This window comes from Typopeltis vanoorti, chromosome 5, assembly GCF_054136105.1.
Source record: "Typopeltis vanoorti isolate ZY-2024b chromosome 5, IOZ_Tvanoo_1.0, whole genome shotgun sequence".
NCBI lineage: Eukaryota > Metazoa > Arthropoda > Arachnida > Uropygi > Thelyphonidae > Typopeltis > Typopeltis vanoorti.
The window spans coordinates 7,161,383-7,178,858 of record NC_143553.1 but is presented as its reverse complement, the minus strand read 5'-3'; the positions used below and the strand labels follow the sequence as shown (position 1 = coordinate 7,178,858).

The following is a 17,476-nucleotide window of genomic DNA, read 5'->3' as shown; positions in this document are numbered from 1 at the left end:
AGAATAAGGCACGAAAATTATTGAAAAAAGTCACTTCCTGGCCCCAAGACACAGTTAACAAACTCAAGCCCTTCCATGTTAAAACACCTAGGATCTATGGAGCACACCAAAAATTCACAAACAAGATACACCCTTATGCCCTATTGTGGACATAAATAGTCCCGCATACAAACTGACTAGACATGTAGTGAAGCTACGAGCCACTCTCACAAACAATTCTCCCTCCTCTGTCAAAAATTCAGCCCACCTAAAAAGCATCTTACAACACCTTACCCTAAAAAGCTCAGACTTAATAGTAAGCTTTGATATCACCTCACTATTCACAAATGTACCACTAATAGAAACCCTCAATCTACTGAAGTCACACTTCCCCCCCATGATATATTTGAACTATTCAAATTCACAATACATGCAGGATATTTCACATAGAAAGGGAAAATATACAAACAAATAGATGGTACAGCCATGGGCTCCCCCCTTCCCCCCCCAGCCAACTTTTACATGGAAAACCTGGAAAAACTAGCAATCAATACAGCCACTCTCAAACCAACGAATGCTACTTTGGTTTGAGAGTGGCTGGGTACTCTCAAACGTAGTTGGCTACACTATGTTGACGATGTGCTTGCTATTTGGATACATGGCCCAGAGACATTGGAAACATTCTTAGTGCATTTAAATAGCCAACATCCAAAAATCCACTTTACAATGGAACTGGAAGCTAATAACTGTCTGCCCTTCCTGGATACACTTATCACATGTCTTCCAGATGGTTCCTTATCATTTTCAGTTTTTAGAAAACCCACACATACAGGGAGATACTTACACAAACAATCACACCATCATCCTTCTCAGCAATATGGCATTTTAAAAACGCTAACCCATAGAGTGAGAGCAATCTGTTCCAATGACAATGCTCTTGCTGCTGAACTGGCTCACTTACGCCACACCTTCTTGGCCAATGGCTATAATCCACATAAGATAAACAAAATACTAAACGCTCTTAAGAAACCCCTCCCACCATCCACCACAAAGAACTACAACAAAACACTCACCATCCCATACATTAAAGGCACATCCGATGAGATTTCAAGAATTCTTAATAAACATAAACTACGCACTACATTTAGACCATGTAGCAAATTAGCAACCCTTATCCGCTCACCCAAGGACAGCATTCCCCCTTTATCACATCCAGGAGTCTACCAAGTACCCTGCTCATGTAATCAAGCCTACTACGGTCAAACAGGAAGAACTGTGAGCATCCGCATCAGCGAACACAAAAGATACGTCAGGAATTATCACTGTGGCAAGTCGAGCCTAGCAGACCATGCTCTTGATACCCCTGCACACAGGATCAACTGGAAAAACACAAAAGTACTACACAGAAGCTCTTACAAGTCAGAGAGATTGTTCTTAGAGGCGACAGAAGCCCTGAATCACACCCCAAATCTCAACAAATATGGCTGTATTAATTTGCCTAAGATCTGGGAGACAGTCATCTTAAGAAAAAACTAGGTTTTTTTTTTTTTTTTTTTTTTTTTTTTTTTTTTTTTTTAGGACTCTAGTCTTATGTGATAGCTACAGTTTTTTTTTTTTTTTTCAAGATAGAGGGTGCCAAAAATCAGGACTCTAGTCTTTGTGTTGCTGCTACAATTTTGTTTAACTAGTCTGTTGATTACACAATGTTGTTATAGTCTCGCGTATTGTGACAAACTGTGTTTTTGTGCTCTGAAGATGCTGGTTATAACACCAGCGAAATATCAGCAATAAGTTAATAAATTAATTTTTTTTTTTTTTATAATAAATTTAGTTTAATCCTTTATCCAAGTGTGAGCAAACAAAGTTTGTGCCTGAAAGTATCTTCAGAACTGGGTTAAGGTGGTGCAACACCAGGGCAACTCGTTGCAAAGGTGGAGCAAGCTACCAACACTCCTATCTCAGTATCTCCTATAATGCAAAACACATCTCCTTGCGGATATGTCTAATGTTATGCATTAAGGAAAGGGCCACTACCCAGACTAGTTTCGACCTTTATTGAGGTCTCTTCAGTGGGAGCCAGGCCCAAGTGGAGATATCAAGTAGAAGCATTAGCAGGTCATCTCTACCTATAGGAAATGCCAATTGGTGTGCCACCCTTTTTTTAATAATTTACTCTGGATTTAGAGAAAGATGTTGTTTCGACCTTTATTGAGGTCTCTTCAGAGACTAGTTTCGACCTTTATTGAGGTCTCTTCAGTGGGAGCCAGGCCCAAGTGGAGATATAGGAATTGCCAATTGGTGTGCCACCCTTTTTTTAATAATTTACTCTGGATTTAGAGAAAGATGTTGAAAGTTTATTTTTCACTTGGTTAGAGTATAATAAATTTAGTTTAATCCTTTATCCAAGTATCTGAAAAGTATCTTCAGAACTGGGTTAAGGTGGTACAACACCAGGGCAACTCATTGCGAAGGTGGAGCAAGCTACCAACACTCCTATCTCAGTATTTCCTATAATGCAAAACACATCTCCTTGCGGATATGTCTAATGTTATACATTAAGGGAAGGGTCACTACCCAGTTGGTATCTTGCTCCACCTTTGCAACGAGTTGTCCTGGTGTTGTACCACCTTAACCCAGTTCTGAAGATACTTTCAGGTGCAATCCTTTATTCACACTTGGATAAAGGATTAAACTAAATTTATTATACTCTAACCAAGTGAAAAATAAACTTTCAACATCTTTCTCTAAATCCAGAGTAAATTATTAAAAAAAGGGTGGCACACCAATTGGCAATTCCTATAGGTAGAGATGACCTGCTAATGCTTCTGCCTGATATCTCCACTTGGGCCTGGCTCCCACTGAAGAGACCTCAATAAAGGTCGAAACTAGTCTGGGTTTCGACCTTTATTGAGGTATTATACTCTAACCAAGTGAAAAATAAACTTTGAACATCTTTCTCTAAATCCAGAGTAAATTATTAAAAAAAGGGTGGCACACCAATTAGCAATTCCTATAGGTAGAGATGACCTGCTAATGCTTCTGCCTGATATCTCCACTTGGGCCTGGCTCCCACTGAAGAGACCTCAATAAAGGTCGAAACTAGTCTGGGTAGTGGCCCTTCCCTTAATGCATAACATTAGACATATCCGCAAGGAGATGTGTTTTGCATTATAGGAGATACTGAGATAGGAGTGTTGGTAGCTTGCTCCACCTTTGCAATGAGTTGCCCTGGTGTCGTACCACCTTAACCCAGTTCTGAAGATACTCTCAGGCGTAAACTTTGTTTGCTCACACTTGGATAAAGGATTAAACTAAATTTATTATACTCTAACCAAGTGAAAAATAAACTTTCAAAATAATAAATTAATTATTTACTTAGTTTCTGTGTTCTAATATATACCGTTAAAAAATAAACAACATGCATATCTGTGTGAAAAGAGAGAGTGGAGTAATCAGCAAGAAATGGGTCATTTACTCTCCTTTGTATTAAATCAAGAATTTCTAGGTAATCCTCAGTCCTACAGATGATTTTCAGAGACATTTTTGATATCCATGTGGAACACGGTTCCTCTATCTTTTTTGTGGCAATACAAAAGGAGAAAGGAATGTCATGAGTTTGCAATAGTAAGACTTTTACTGAGTTTATTACTGTGAGAATTTTAGAGGGAGAAGGGAAAATCCAGACGACTAGTTTATCTCTATGGGTAATGATGCCATACAGTCCACGTGCAAAGAGTGGGCAAAAGTAGTGCAAACAAAAGCTATAGCAAAATAGCTTTAGGAAGGCTGAAAACATAACAGGACAGCAGGTAGAGTACTGCTGATGATAGCAGATGAATTGCAGCCAACAAGATTAGGAGTCAGTCGGGCAGATGGCAATTCTTTTCAGTCAATTTAGCATGAAATCGAGGCCAATAGGACGAAATATAAAACTGGTTGCTGTTATAAGCCAGGAGGGTGTCATCAAGGATGATGTAGAAGGTATGCATCAACAGATTAGTACGATGAGTGCAGGTCAAGTAATTATTATTGGGGGGGAGGGGGGAATTAAACTTAAGAGACAAAGCTTGGAAGGAGGAAAGATCACATGGCAGGAAGGAGATGGAATTTATGTGCTTACTTGAGAGATGATTACTCGAAGTAGAATGTGATGGATGGGAGTTGGGATATGAGAATGTTGGATCTTGTTACAGGATAAGAAGACCTGTCCATAACTAATATGGCAACATTGCCTCCATTTGGGGAAAGTGATCATGTGGTCTTGACTTTGGAGGTAGTGGAAATTCCAGTTAAGAAGAGTATATGGGGAACTATAAGGCAGGTGATTATCAGACACTTAGAAAGCATAAAGATCTGCAAGGGAGGGATATTCAGTGCATGGGGAATAGTCAAGGAATATCTGGAGGAAGCAGTATCACACTGTATACCCAAGATCAGGAGGTTAAATTAGGTAGGAGTTAGACGGATGAGTAGTATCATTAAGCATGAGATGCAAAAAAAAGAAAAAAAAAGAATGTTGTGGAGGGTATATAAGGAGAAAGATGACCAGCTAACTCATGAACAGTACAAGGATTATGCAAGAAAAGTGATCAGCATGGTAAGGAAGACAAAATCAGATTATGAGAAGAAATGAGCCAAAGAGTGGAAAGGAAATCCCAGAAGTTTTTATGTGGTAAGTAGGAGGAAGAATAAGTATGGAAGGATAACTTAAATGAGTGCAGATAGTAGAGAGGTAGCAGAGACAGACAAAATTGTTGAGCTACTGAGAGATCATTTTGCAAGGGTATATCATACAAATAAAGATAATGTTATGACAGAGGTGACAGGAACTGATGTAAGAACAGAGGTTGATGAATTGGAGGCACTTAAGATATTGCAGAATCTAAATGCAAATACAGATGTGGGATTGGGTGGATATTGGCTGACATTTTAAGAGAATGTGCAAGAGAACTGGTGATGCCTTTGACTAGGCTGTTTAATTTTGGCAAAGTCTCAAGAGCATGGAAAGAGGGCAAAGTAATTCCTTTGCATAAATGGGGATCTAAGTCTGTGGTAGCAAATCATAGACCAATCAGTACTTCGGGGGGGGGGGGGTGCAAAAGTACTGAAAAAGTTGGTCAAAAAAGAATTCAGGAATGAGAGGATAATAATAATATGATACTCTATCAGAGGCAGCAGTGGCTTTGTGAAGGATAGGTCATGCCTTAATAATCTACTAACTTTTTATAATAGGGTGGTAGCTGAGTTGGATAAAGGGAATGGCTACATGATGATACTGCTATATTTTGCAAAAGCATTTGACAGGGTACCACATGGAACTCTATTATGCAAACCGCAACAAATGGGGATGGGTATGAAACTGGTGATATGGATAAAAGGATGGCTCATGGACAGATACCAAAAAGTAGCATATGGAGGAGCAGAATCCAGGAGAAGGCAGGTTACTACTGATGTGCCACAAAGTTCCTTGCTATGACCACTGCTATTTAATTTGTACATAAATGATATTGGAAATAATCTGCAGTGAGATATTCGGTTGTTTGCTAATGATACAAAGTTGAGTAATAGTTAATCAAGGTAATGTAGAGAGCTTGCAGAATGATTTGAATAGGCTGACAGAATTGGCAAAACAATGGGTGTCGATTTAATGGAAAAGGGTAAATTCATGCATTTTGGGATACAAAGATTATAAGCTGTGTACCACATTGAGAGAACTGTACTACAGGAAATTTATGAATCCAGGGATTTGATGGTAGTAGTAGATAGAGAGCTGAAGTTTAGAGGGCACAGTGTTAAAGTAGCCAGGGTAGCTCACAGGATTACTTGGTTATTGAAGAACACACTAACAAACAGAGATAATGGAGTTATCATTTCTATTTATATGACCACATCTAGATTACTATGCTCAGGTCTGGGCACCTGGGTTTCTTGGGAATGAGGAGGTGGTGGAAAGGATCCAGAGGCGACTGACCAACATGGTGAATGGTCTGTGAGGGTTTGTGGGTTGCAAAAGTTAGTTGATAGACATAACAGGGGGGATATGAAAGAAACATTTAAGTTATTTAGAAGATTTTATAGGATTGATGTATAAGATGGTAGTGAGGCCGGCGATGCTCCATGGCACGGAGAAGTGGCCTATAACAAAGGCACAGGAGAGGAAGATGGAGGTGGTGGAGATGTGGATGTTGAGATGGATGAGTGGTGTGACAAAGAAGGACAGGATAAGGAATGACTACGACCGATCGGTAAGAAGGTACAAGAAAGCAGGCTGAGGTGGTTCGGTCATGTAGAGAGAAGGAGTGAGGAGTATGTTGGTAAACGAGTGGAGCGTATGGAGGTGGAGGGAAGGAGGAAAAGAGGCAGGCCCAAACTCAGATGGAGGGATAAGGTGGCAGAGGATCTTAGGCAGAAAGGATGGAGTCGGGAAGATGCCCTGGACTGGAGAATCTGGAAGAAGAAGATTAAAGATGGGAACGCCGACCCTGTTTTACATGGGATAAGGCATAGCGAAAGAAGAAGAAGATGCAGGAGAAATGTTTCAACATTCTGCTAGAAGCAGCAGAACAAGAGGTCATCCTGGAAGTTGGGTAAGAGTGTGGTTAACAAGGACGTGAGGACTAGATTTTTTGCTTGGAGAGTGGTGAATGAATCGAATGATTTCCCCAAGTTCAGTTGTGAGTGCTTTATCTGTTAATGGTTTCAAGGAGAGGCACAATAAGATATTGTGTTGATAGTTTGAATCTCCCATGATGGGTCTTAGGACTCGTGCAACAATAACAATTTTTGCATTTAGACATGATGCTTTTGGCTCTTTCAAAATCAGCTTTAGATGCATTGATAGTTTTCTTTCATCTAATTTGAACTTTAGGCAGAATGTATCATGAGTTTGAAATAGAGGGCATTGTGATGAAAGCAAGTTATGTTGGATTCTTCTTCTGAATAGACCTGATACACTGCTTGGAAAATGATAGGAATGAGAAGTTAAAGTGGAATTGGGAATGTTTCCATCATTATCATCAATTTCCTGATGTGTATCCTCATGGAGTGTATAGGGTACTATGACAGCACTGTGTGATTAAGTTTACATTATTATTAATCTTTGTTCATCAATTTCCTCTAAATTAGTCTATTACTAATCAGTACTCCAATATTGTCATATCTAACATTTTGTCTTCGAAGGCACTTCTGACTGAATCAATCCACCTACACTTTGGTCTTCCTTTGGGTCTTTTTCCTGCAGGTGCTCAGGCTACTATGGCAACTCTACATCATTAAGTTTACATTATTATTATTAATCCCCTATCAACAATTTTCCTCTGAATTAGTCTCTTACCTATTATCACTCCAATGTTGTAACTAACATTTTGTTCATCTAAGGCACTTCTGAATGAATCAGTCTACCTAGCATTTGGTCTTCCTCCTGCCATCTTAGCATGAAACTCTAACCTTCCTTCTCCCATTCTGTTTAAGTGATTATATAACCATAGATTGGCCCTACCTACAGATTCTTGAATACCAACAATGTCAACTATCTTCATTTTAGTAGGATTCTGCCATCTGTTCAGGCCCTTAATTTTTCACAGAATTCTCATGTTTGTGGTCTCTAATCTTGAGTCAAGTGCTTTATTTCACCTCTCAGGTCCATAACTTAAAATTGATTTGAACACTGTCTTGTACACTGCTAGTTTAGTGTTTTGGCTAATATCTCTCTTATTCATTATAAATTTATTCAACTGGCTCTGCGCTATACCAACTTTGCTTATTCTATTGTCCATTTCCAAATTTAATTTGCTATCCTCACTAAAAAACATTCCTAAATAGCTGAAATATTTTACTTGTTCTATAGGTTACATTAAGAATGTAACTTGAATAGCCTTCACACACTGCTTGGAAAAATGATAGGAATATGAAGTTAAAGTGGAACTGGGAATGTTTCATTTCTATGCTCCTGTGTGTTTTCATAGTTTTAGTCTTTGTATTGCTGATTTTCATTCCAAATTAGTTACAGCTGTTATTCAATTTAGTTACAGAATTTTGGTGACTTGAACTGGATATGTTTAGAAGTGCAACATCATCTGCATAAAGCAGAACTAAGTTTGATATCTAATTCTAATATCGGGTTTAATGTGACGTTCTTTAATAATGCGATCTATATACTCGTAGATGATGAATAAAAGCAGAGATAATGTGCATATCTGTATTATACCTGATTTTACATCAAACTACCTTCCTGTATTTCCTACAATTTTAACTGCTGACTTACAACTTAAATATACACTACTTATTGCTCTGTATAATGTGACATTTATCCCATATAATTATAGCGTTTTGAAAAGATTTTCTCTGCACACTTTGCTGTATGCCTTTTCCTGATCTACAAACCTTAAACATATTTCCTTGTTATGATTTCTCAACTATTTATTGTAAAGTTAAAATCCGATCTTGATAACCTCTGGCCTGAACCCAGCTTGTTCATCTCCACATTTCTCTTCCACAACCTTTCTCAGTCTCTTTTCATGTATGCTTGTATGAGAGCTTGAATTTGACCTCCTGACCTTCCCCTGTTAATTATGCAGCGTAGCCACTGCAAAACTTTTATACTTCCATGTTTCACCATTTCTGGTCAAATACCATCTACTCCAGCTGCCATTCCACAATTAAAGTTTTTGACACCTTTTTCTGTCTCAAGCATTAAGTGCTCCTGTTTGCATTCCTGTCAAAAATATTCTACTAATATTCTGTCACTGATTGTTTCATTTAACATCTTTCAAAGTCATCACCTTAGACGTTTAATCTATCCTTGTCTTCAATTTTAATGTCACCTTTATCATCTTCTATTTATTTCACAGTACTCTTTTCTTCATTTCTAAGCTTTTTCACTAGCCTCCAGAACATTTTGTCACCTTCTTGATGTTTATGTTCTTAATGAAGTCTTCCCATGATTTTTGTATAGTTAGTTACCTTTACCCATAGCTTAGCTTAGCTCTCTTACATTTTCTCTGTATTATTTTCAGCAATCTGTTGACTTATTTGCTAGGAACTTTTGGTATGTTTTCTTCTTTTCCAGGACTGCTTCTTTAATATCTTTGGTTCTTATTTTTCTGTTCTTGCAGACAACCTCCAGTTACCTCCCTATTTGAATCAATCAATGTTTTCTTGTGTTTGCCACTGAGACTAGACTCAAAAGTTTGGTTCTTGTTTTTGAACTATTTCAATTTTCCTTCAGTAATGCTTGTATAGTTGAGCAGTTTGTAAAAGCAGCTCAAATTTAATTCTTTTTAAAACTTTCTTACATACCTCTTTTTTTTAGATATATGATATTCATTTTTATTCTACTCAAAAGTAAGTGATAGTCATTGCCAATTTCAAATGCTGTATTTGTCTCAATCTGTCTTTCAAATGCTCTATCTGTCTGCAAGGAGTTTGAGTGTGTTTAAGACACGGCATGATGAGATGTGTGTGTGTGTGATAACTCCCAGATGAGTCTTTGACTCCATGAGGTCTTGGGAAATAATAATAATAATAATATAATCTTGTATTCTGAGAATGAAGATATCACTATTAACAGTTGACATAGTCAATTAGGATTTTCTTATTTTCTTTTGTCTTCTCTCCACATGAACTTGTGCACATCTCTGTTGGAACATGATCTTAGTAATGACTAGTCTGCATCCTGAGCAGAAATTCATCAGGTACTTACTATTATTATTAACTTTGCTCTTTTTTTCCAAATTCTGGTGGGATCATTTCCTATTCTGCTGTTTGGATATCTCAAATAAGGACCATTTTTCATTTTCTTTAAGTCAGCCACCTGCTCTAATGACTCTAAAAATTCCTCCACTTCTTCCTTAGGCAAATCTTCTGGGATCATCAGCACAAATAAGTTTAATTGTCCATTTGCCCATTTTGAAGTTTTCCCACATAACCCTATTTGAAATTCCCTTCTAATCAGGAAGTTTATGTTCATCTTCAATGTTGAATGCTATCACTACTCCTTCCTTTCTTTGATTGTTATTGTCTAAATACAACGTCCTATACTTGTTATTTCTTATACTTAGTATCTCACCTGTTTTTGTCTTCTTCATCTCAGTGATGCTCATGTAGCACTTTTCCGGTTCTGCAAATTCAATTTCGAAATTATTTTGGCAATGTGCATTGTTTGTTGGTGTTTGGATCAATGGATTGGAAAAAATATTCCAATAGAGAGAAAGAGAGAAGAAACAAACATAGGATATGATCTGAATTACCTACAGAACAAGGTACATCATCCAGGTATTCTTAGAAGGTTCACTGATGAGCACCATTTGTTTGCTGGTTCAATGCATTTAGGAAAGGGGAGGCATTTGAAATTGTGTACATAAAAAAACTTAAGATCACTACTGATATTAGGAAAACTCAGCTGGAGAAAAATCAACATTGATAAAAGTGGAAATTAGAATGCTCAGAATGGGAGGATCAGAAGAGGCATAGATAGTTTGATAGAATAAGTCAGATTTTTTCACAATTATTGTGTAATATTCGACTCTGCCAGGAATGTGTGACACCTTTTGGCTACTCCTATATGAAAATATGAATTCTGCATTACTTCAACCTTAGTATCACCTCTGGGTCTGGCTCCCACTGATGAGACCTCAAGAAAGGTCGACACTGGTCTGAGTAGTGACTCTTCCTATAATGCATAGCATTATACATATCTGCAAGGAGATGTGCATTATGGGATACTAAGGCAAGTGATGTGAAGTCATCAGCCCCTATATACGAGTTGCCCCAGTCATGAAAATAGTTCAGGCACAAACTTGTTTGCTTACAATTGGATAAAGGTTTACACCAAGTATATCATTTCTTGGTATCTTTAGTTTATCCTACAGAATGACTTCTGGCAGATCTGTATTGCAAATTGCTTTTTCCATCACATTTAAATTCTCGTAGACAGGCTTATATGTTGGTTATGCATTACTAAATCACTTAAGGAATTGACAACGTAGATAACAATATAAATTAAATTACACTTTAATAAATATTTCTGATATTTCGGCAACATCACGTTGCCATCTTCAAAAGGAACTTACAAAAAAGGCACGTGCACGTAGGCACTACAACACAGTAACTGAGAATGAAGTGATGAAGCTGTTGTTCTCCTAAAAGTCCCGATGGCCAAGAACATCTACTTAGCCTGCTAGGAGGCACCATCAGGACTTTTAGGAGAACAATAGCTTCATCACTTCATTCTCAGTTACTGTGTTGTAGTGCCTACGTGCACGTGCCTTTTTTGTAAGTTCCTTTTGAAGATGGCAATGTGACGGCGAAATATCGGAAATATTTATTAAAGTGTAATTTAATTTATATTGTTACCTATGTTGTCAATTCTTTAAGTGATTTAGTAATGCATAACCAAGTATAAGCCTGTCTACGAGAATTACCATCATCCACAGAGATGCCATCGCATGGAAGGCCTGCCAATACGGTAAAACGAATTTGAAGTTATCTAGACAATTAAATCGTCTAGCCTAAAATGCTGCTGGGATAATCAGGTAATTCCAAATTGTGTAAAATTCAAGCACCGTTTTGTTTCACAAAAAGCTCTTCGTATCTATAACCACGCCATCTACGCTTTACTTCGGGAACAAATCGCCGTCAAGCGGTTTCTCTTGGCGGACATTAACAAAGCTATTTGTGCTTTTCAAGAAGAGCTTTTCGTGCACTTTAAATCACAAGCTTTGGTCAATTTTACATGACATCTCGCATACCGCTGCAGATAAAGAATTTGAAAAAAATACGAGGTCGACAGATCAAAAAATCCGAAAAATTAAAAAAGAACTCTACCATCAATCCAAAACTTCCTACCAACACCATAATAAACCATTCTTCAGTCATCCTGAAGCCTGAAGCACTCAACGCACTTTCACGTGGCCACAACTTCGCCATTGCTCCCAGAAAAATACCTAGTGAGGATATTATTATTATTATTATTATTATTATTGTTCCGGGAAACTCCAAGGAGTCGACAGACTCATCGAGGGAGGCCCTAACATCATGTCTGGAACAACTATTCAACATTCACACAGTATCTATCATACCTTGCCTTGAACTCATTCACGGTCGTAGCACCCACAACAGACTCTGGAAGCTTATTCCACTCATTTACCACTCTCCAAGTAAAGAACCTAGCTCTAACACCCTTGTCAACCACGCTCTTGCCCAGCTTCCATGTATGGCCCCTAGTCCTCCCACCACCAGTCATATTTTCAAAAATATCTTCTGGATCAATCTTATAAAAACCCTTCAGTAATTTGAATGTCTCAATCATATCACCCCTCCTTTGCCTATCATCCAATTTCTGCAACCCACAAATCTTCAACCTATTCTCATAAGGTTCATTCCACAGACCTGCTATCATCTTGGTCACTCGTCTCTGGACCCTCTCCACTTCCTCCCCATCACGAAGAAACCCTGGTGCCCATAACTGGGCACAGAAGTCCAGATGGGGTCTTATCAAGGCTCGATACAGAGGAACAACAACTTGTTCGTCTCTGCATGTTAAAGTATTTTTCATAAGCCAAGTGATTTGGTGAGCTGTTTTAGTTACTTTTGCTAAAACTCATCAATCTCCTGGAGTATGGTTCCACCAAAGCGATATACTGCTGCTATTCTTTTCACCCCAAAGTGCATAACCTTACACTTTGCCACACTAAACTGACATCCATTTTTCCTAGCCCAGTCCTCCAAACTATCCAAATCATCCTGTAAAATTTTGACATCCTGTGCACTCACAATTGCTCTACCCAACTTTGCATCATCAGCAAACAAGTGAACACTTCCTCTCAGATCCTTTCCAATTTCATTGATGAACAAATTGAAAAGCAGTGGTCCAAGAACAGAGCCCTGTGGCACTCCACTAGTCACAAGACGTCTTTTAGACTCCACTCCTGAATAAACCACTCTTTGATATCTCTCCTTCAACCACCCTCCTATCCATCTCACCATCCCTATATCTATCCCCATCTGCTCCAGTTTACTGATTAGGGTTCCATGTGGTATCCTATTAAAGGCCTTGGCAAGGTCCAGTAGTATCACTGTAAACCCATTATCCCTATCCAGTTCAGCCGTCACTGTGTTATAAAACGTGAGCAAGTTACTGAGGCATGATCTACCTTTCACAAAACCATGTTGTCCCCCATACAATATCCCATTTTCATCTATCCAATCCTGTATTCTTTTCTTGACTAATTTCTCTAAGACCTTGACAATGATTCCTGATATGCTAATCGGTCGGTAATTTACAACAGCAGTCTTGGAACCACCTTTATGCAGTGGAACTATTTTCCCCTCTTTCCACCCGCTCGGGACTAACCCAGACCCAAGACTCAAATTAAACAAAATGGTCAAGGGTACTGACAATTCTTTAGCTGCTTCTCGTACAACACGAGGTGGTATACTATCCAATCCCACAGATGTATTGACATTGAGGTTATGCAATAGACTACTCACCTCCACTTCATTAACCACAATTCCCGTATAATCTACTGGTTTATTCGTTTCTGCAGTGTCACCACCTGGATGATATACTCTGGCAAAGTGCTCACTCAGTAACTCAACTATCTCAACTGATTCAGTTACCTCCCTACCATCGGCATTCTTTAAAATCAATCTGCCATGTACATTTTTCCTTTTACTTGCTACATATCTAAAAAACTGTTTAGGATTCTCTTTAGCCTGCATGGCCAATGTTCTTTCGTAATCCTTTTTTGCTTTTCTTACCACACTCGTCACCCTTCTGGCCTGCGCTTTATACCGTTCATGTGCCTGCCGGTCACCCTTCTCCTTAAATTCCCTCGATAGTTGTTTCTTTTTTTGCAGCTCAAGCTTAATGGTGTTATTCATCCATTTAACCCCTACTTGATTTATTATTCGGACTCTAGGTATACAGTCAGCCATTGCTTCATGCAAGCACTTCTTAACTACCTCCCATGCACTATCAACTTCTAGTCCTTGCAGTTGTACATGCCATGGCACTGAGCCAATCAAACTCCTAAGCTTGTCATACTTTCCAGCCCGATAATTCCACATGTACCCTGTCTTAATTGAAAATTCTACACCTTTAGCCACCTCCCAAGTTAAGACCCTATGATCACTCTCACCGATTGGTGGCAATGTGGTCATATTTGTTACAGCCAAATCCTCAGATGTAATTACTAGGTCAAGCACTCTCTGACCCCTAGTATTTTCCATTACATGCTGTCGCAGATAGTTATCCCTTAATAACCGCATAAAATCCAGTTCCTTCCTTCCGTGTGTCCTCTCCTCATTCCAATCAATGCGACCATAGTTGAAATCTCCCATAATAATCACCCTCCTTCCACCCATTTCTTCTATTTGCTTGTGCATACTGTCACCACCATCTTTTCCATCACCTGGTCTATAGCAGCACCCAATTGTATATTTAGTTCTGCTAGCCACAATCTCACACCAAATGTGCTCTTGTCTCTATCCTGCAATTCAACTTCTATTCTCCTTGGCTGGAGCTCATCAGCTATCATCAACAATACTCCTCCCCCCATTTTATTCTCTCTGTCATTCCTGAACACACTATACCCATCACATTCAATCCCACTAGTTATATCATCTATGGCCAAAAACTCTTCCTTCTTGTTCCTAATACTCCTAGTATTAGTGTACATGAATTTAAGACCCCCATTAGCTCCAACCCTACCTTGATGCCTTATATTAACTATCCCACTCAGATTTGTTGTCCTTATTTGCTCTGGCATATTATATTCATTCTTACATTCAACTGCGATATTATGATCCAGATCAAACGCGGAATCCACTACCTCTTCCGAATCAAATCGCCAACAGTGTAAGACTGGATGTAGCTTATGTCCTCTCCAAAGCAAGACCACCAAAAACCAACATATCCAACAAGGAATATAAAGCTCTGCAGGAAATGAGGAATAATAAAGAAATAGTTATCACCAAAGTGGATAAGGGAAATGCAACTGTAGTACTTAACCAAAAGGTCTACATAGGTAAGCTTAATGCTCTTCTGTTAGATCGGATTAGATGGAGGGCTACTTACCTCCCTATCGAATACAATCCCACCAACTCACAAATCAGAAAACTTCACAGGCTCCTTAAGAAAGTCACTTCTTGGCCTGTAGAAGTTATCAAAAGATTAACCACGCTACCGGCCAGGACGTATATATACGTCCACATTACCATGCATGCGAAGTGCATATTAAAATTGTAATACCATTGATATTACATTGAAATATATGATGGATACGAAGCGTATGAGGATGCGTATTTGATCTTTAATGGCCAGTAAGGTGCTTAAAACCGTTTAACTCTATACCTCCCCCCCATATTTATGGACTCCCAAAAATACATAAAGAAAATGTGCCATTATGTCCCATAATGGATGGCATTGATTCCCCCACATACAAATAAGCTAAATATTTGGCCAAAGCGCTCACACACTATACTGGCAACACACCATCACACATAAAAAACTGAGCCCACTTCAAAGCCAGCATAGAAAACCTTACACTCCAACATACTGACGTAATGGTCAGCTTTGACGTCTCCTCCTTATTCACAAATGTCCCACTCAAGGAAACTTTAGAGCTAATCCAAGCTAAATTTTCTCCCGATATCTCGGCCCTATTTCAGTTCACAATGAACTAAGGCTATTTCGTTTGGCAGGGAAAATTCTACAAACAAATAGAGGGGACAGCCATGGGTTCACCACTCTCCCCTCCCTTGGCCAGTTTCTTTATGGAGACCTTTGAAGAAAAAGCCTTAGCCTCTGCCCCACAAAAACCAACCATATGGCTTCACTACGTTGATGATGTGTTCGCTATTTGGCTACATGGCTCTGATACACTCCTCTCCTTCTTAACATGCTTAAACAACCAACACCCAGAATCAAGTTCACCATGAAAAAAGAGGAAAACAACAGCCTCCCTCTCCTAGACACACTAGTCACCTGCCAGCTTGATGGAACCTTGGTTTTCTCAGTTTATAGAAAACTCACCCATACAGGCAGGTACATTCACTAACAATCCCATCACCCCCCCCACAACAATATGGAGTGGTGAAAACACTATACAATAGGCTAAACTAATCTGTTCTAATGACAAGGCCCTAAACAATGAACCAAATCACATCTTCAACACTTTCTCTGCCAATGGCTACCCCCCAAAAAAATCCAAAAAATATTGAAACCAACAAACCACAACCCCTCCACAACAAGGTTTACTCTAAATCCATCACCATTCCCTACATCCGAGGCACCTCGGAAAAAATTACCAAAATCTTAAAAAAACATGACTTGACCTCCTGTTACAGACCATACAGAAAATGGGCATCCCTTATATGCTCCACTAAAGACCTACCTGGTGTATACCAGGTCCCTTGCAGCTGTAAACTGTCTTACTTTGGCCAAAGAGGCAGGACAGCGAATATTAGAATTTCGGAACACAAGGACTACATCCGTTTTCACAAGTACAGCCACTCTGGTCTTGCAGACCATGCTCTGGATACACGCCACAGAATATGGTGGAAGAAAGCTACAATAATATACCGTAGTAAATACAAATTCGAAAGACTATTCATGGAATCAGCCTCAGCCCTAAGAAACTCTCCAAACCTCAACAAATTTGGTTGTATGAGACTGCCTCAAATTTGGGAGGCTTACATCAGCAGACCTTCAGCCCAACGGCCAAGAACACCTACTTAGCCCACTAGGGAGCACCATCAGGACTTTTAGGAGAACAATAGCTTCATCACTTCATTCTCAGTTACTGTGTTTTAGTGCCTACGTGCACATGCCTTTTTTTGTAAGTTCCTTTTGAAGATGGCAACATGACGTTGCCGAAATATCGGAAATATTTACTAAAGTGTAATTTAATTTATATTGTTATCTACGTTGTCAATTCCTTAGGTGATTTAGTAAGTCATCACATTTAAAATATGCTCATTCAGGTTAAAAATCCAGTGTTAAATAGGCAACTGAAATATGGTAAAGTTACTCTCATGCTTCTGGAACTTTATGAATGGTCAGCACTTTGTGATTTAGTGCATTATCCTGCCGGAAGTAACTGTTGTTAGATAAACTGTAAGCATGAAGGGATGTACCTGAATCCAGACTAGGCTTTGGGTTATTATCCAATATCAGTCTACTTACAAGTGACCTAATGAGTGAAGTACATTCTCCATGCTACGAAGTTATGCAAAAGTTAAAGAATTTTGGCCCACTTATATAGGACTTTTTTTTTTAACATCAAAATAATAACTGAAAAAGAAGTATGAAAGAGTGTCTTTAAAAGATATTTTTTAGAATCTTAAGTGACAATTATAGTGATCTGGTAAAAGACATTATAGAAAAAGACTTACTACAAAAAAATATGAATTCTACATGTCATGAAAGATACACTTTCTGCATTAACATTTGAATTCCTTCCCTCCTAACTTGGGTCCTGTTAGTGACAAATATGAT

General features: G+C 38.7%; 1 protein-coding gene across 1 annotated transcript in view; it reads left to right on the top strand.

The window, feature by feature from the left end:
* LOC150106211 (beta-scruin-like) overlaps positions 1-17,088 on the top strand; it is a 308,571-nt gene extending 291,483 nt beyond the window's left edge. Inside the window, exon 11 of the mRNA XM_090392954.1 lies at positions 16,963-17,088. Within this exon, the coding sequence (XP_090249080.1) occupies positions 16,963-17,088 (126 nt within the window). The remainder of the gene's footprint in view (positions 1-16,962) is intronic.
* The last annotated feature ends 388 nt before the right edge of the window (positions 17,089-17,476 follow it).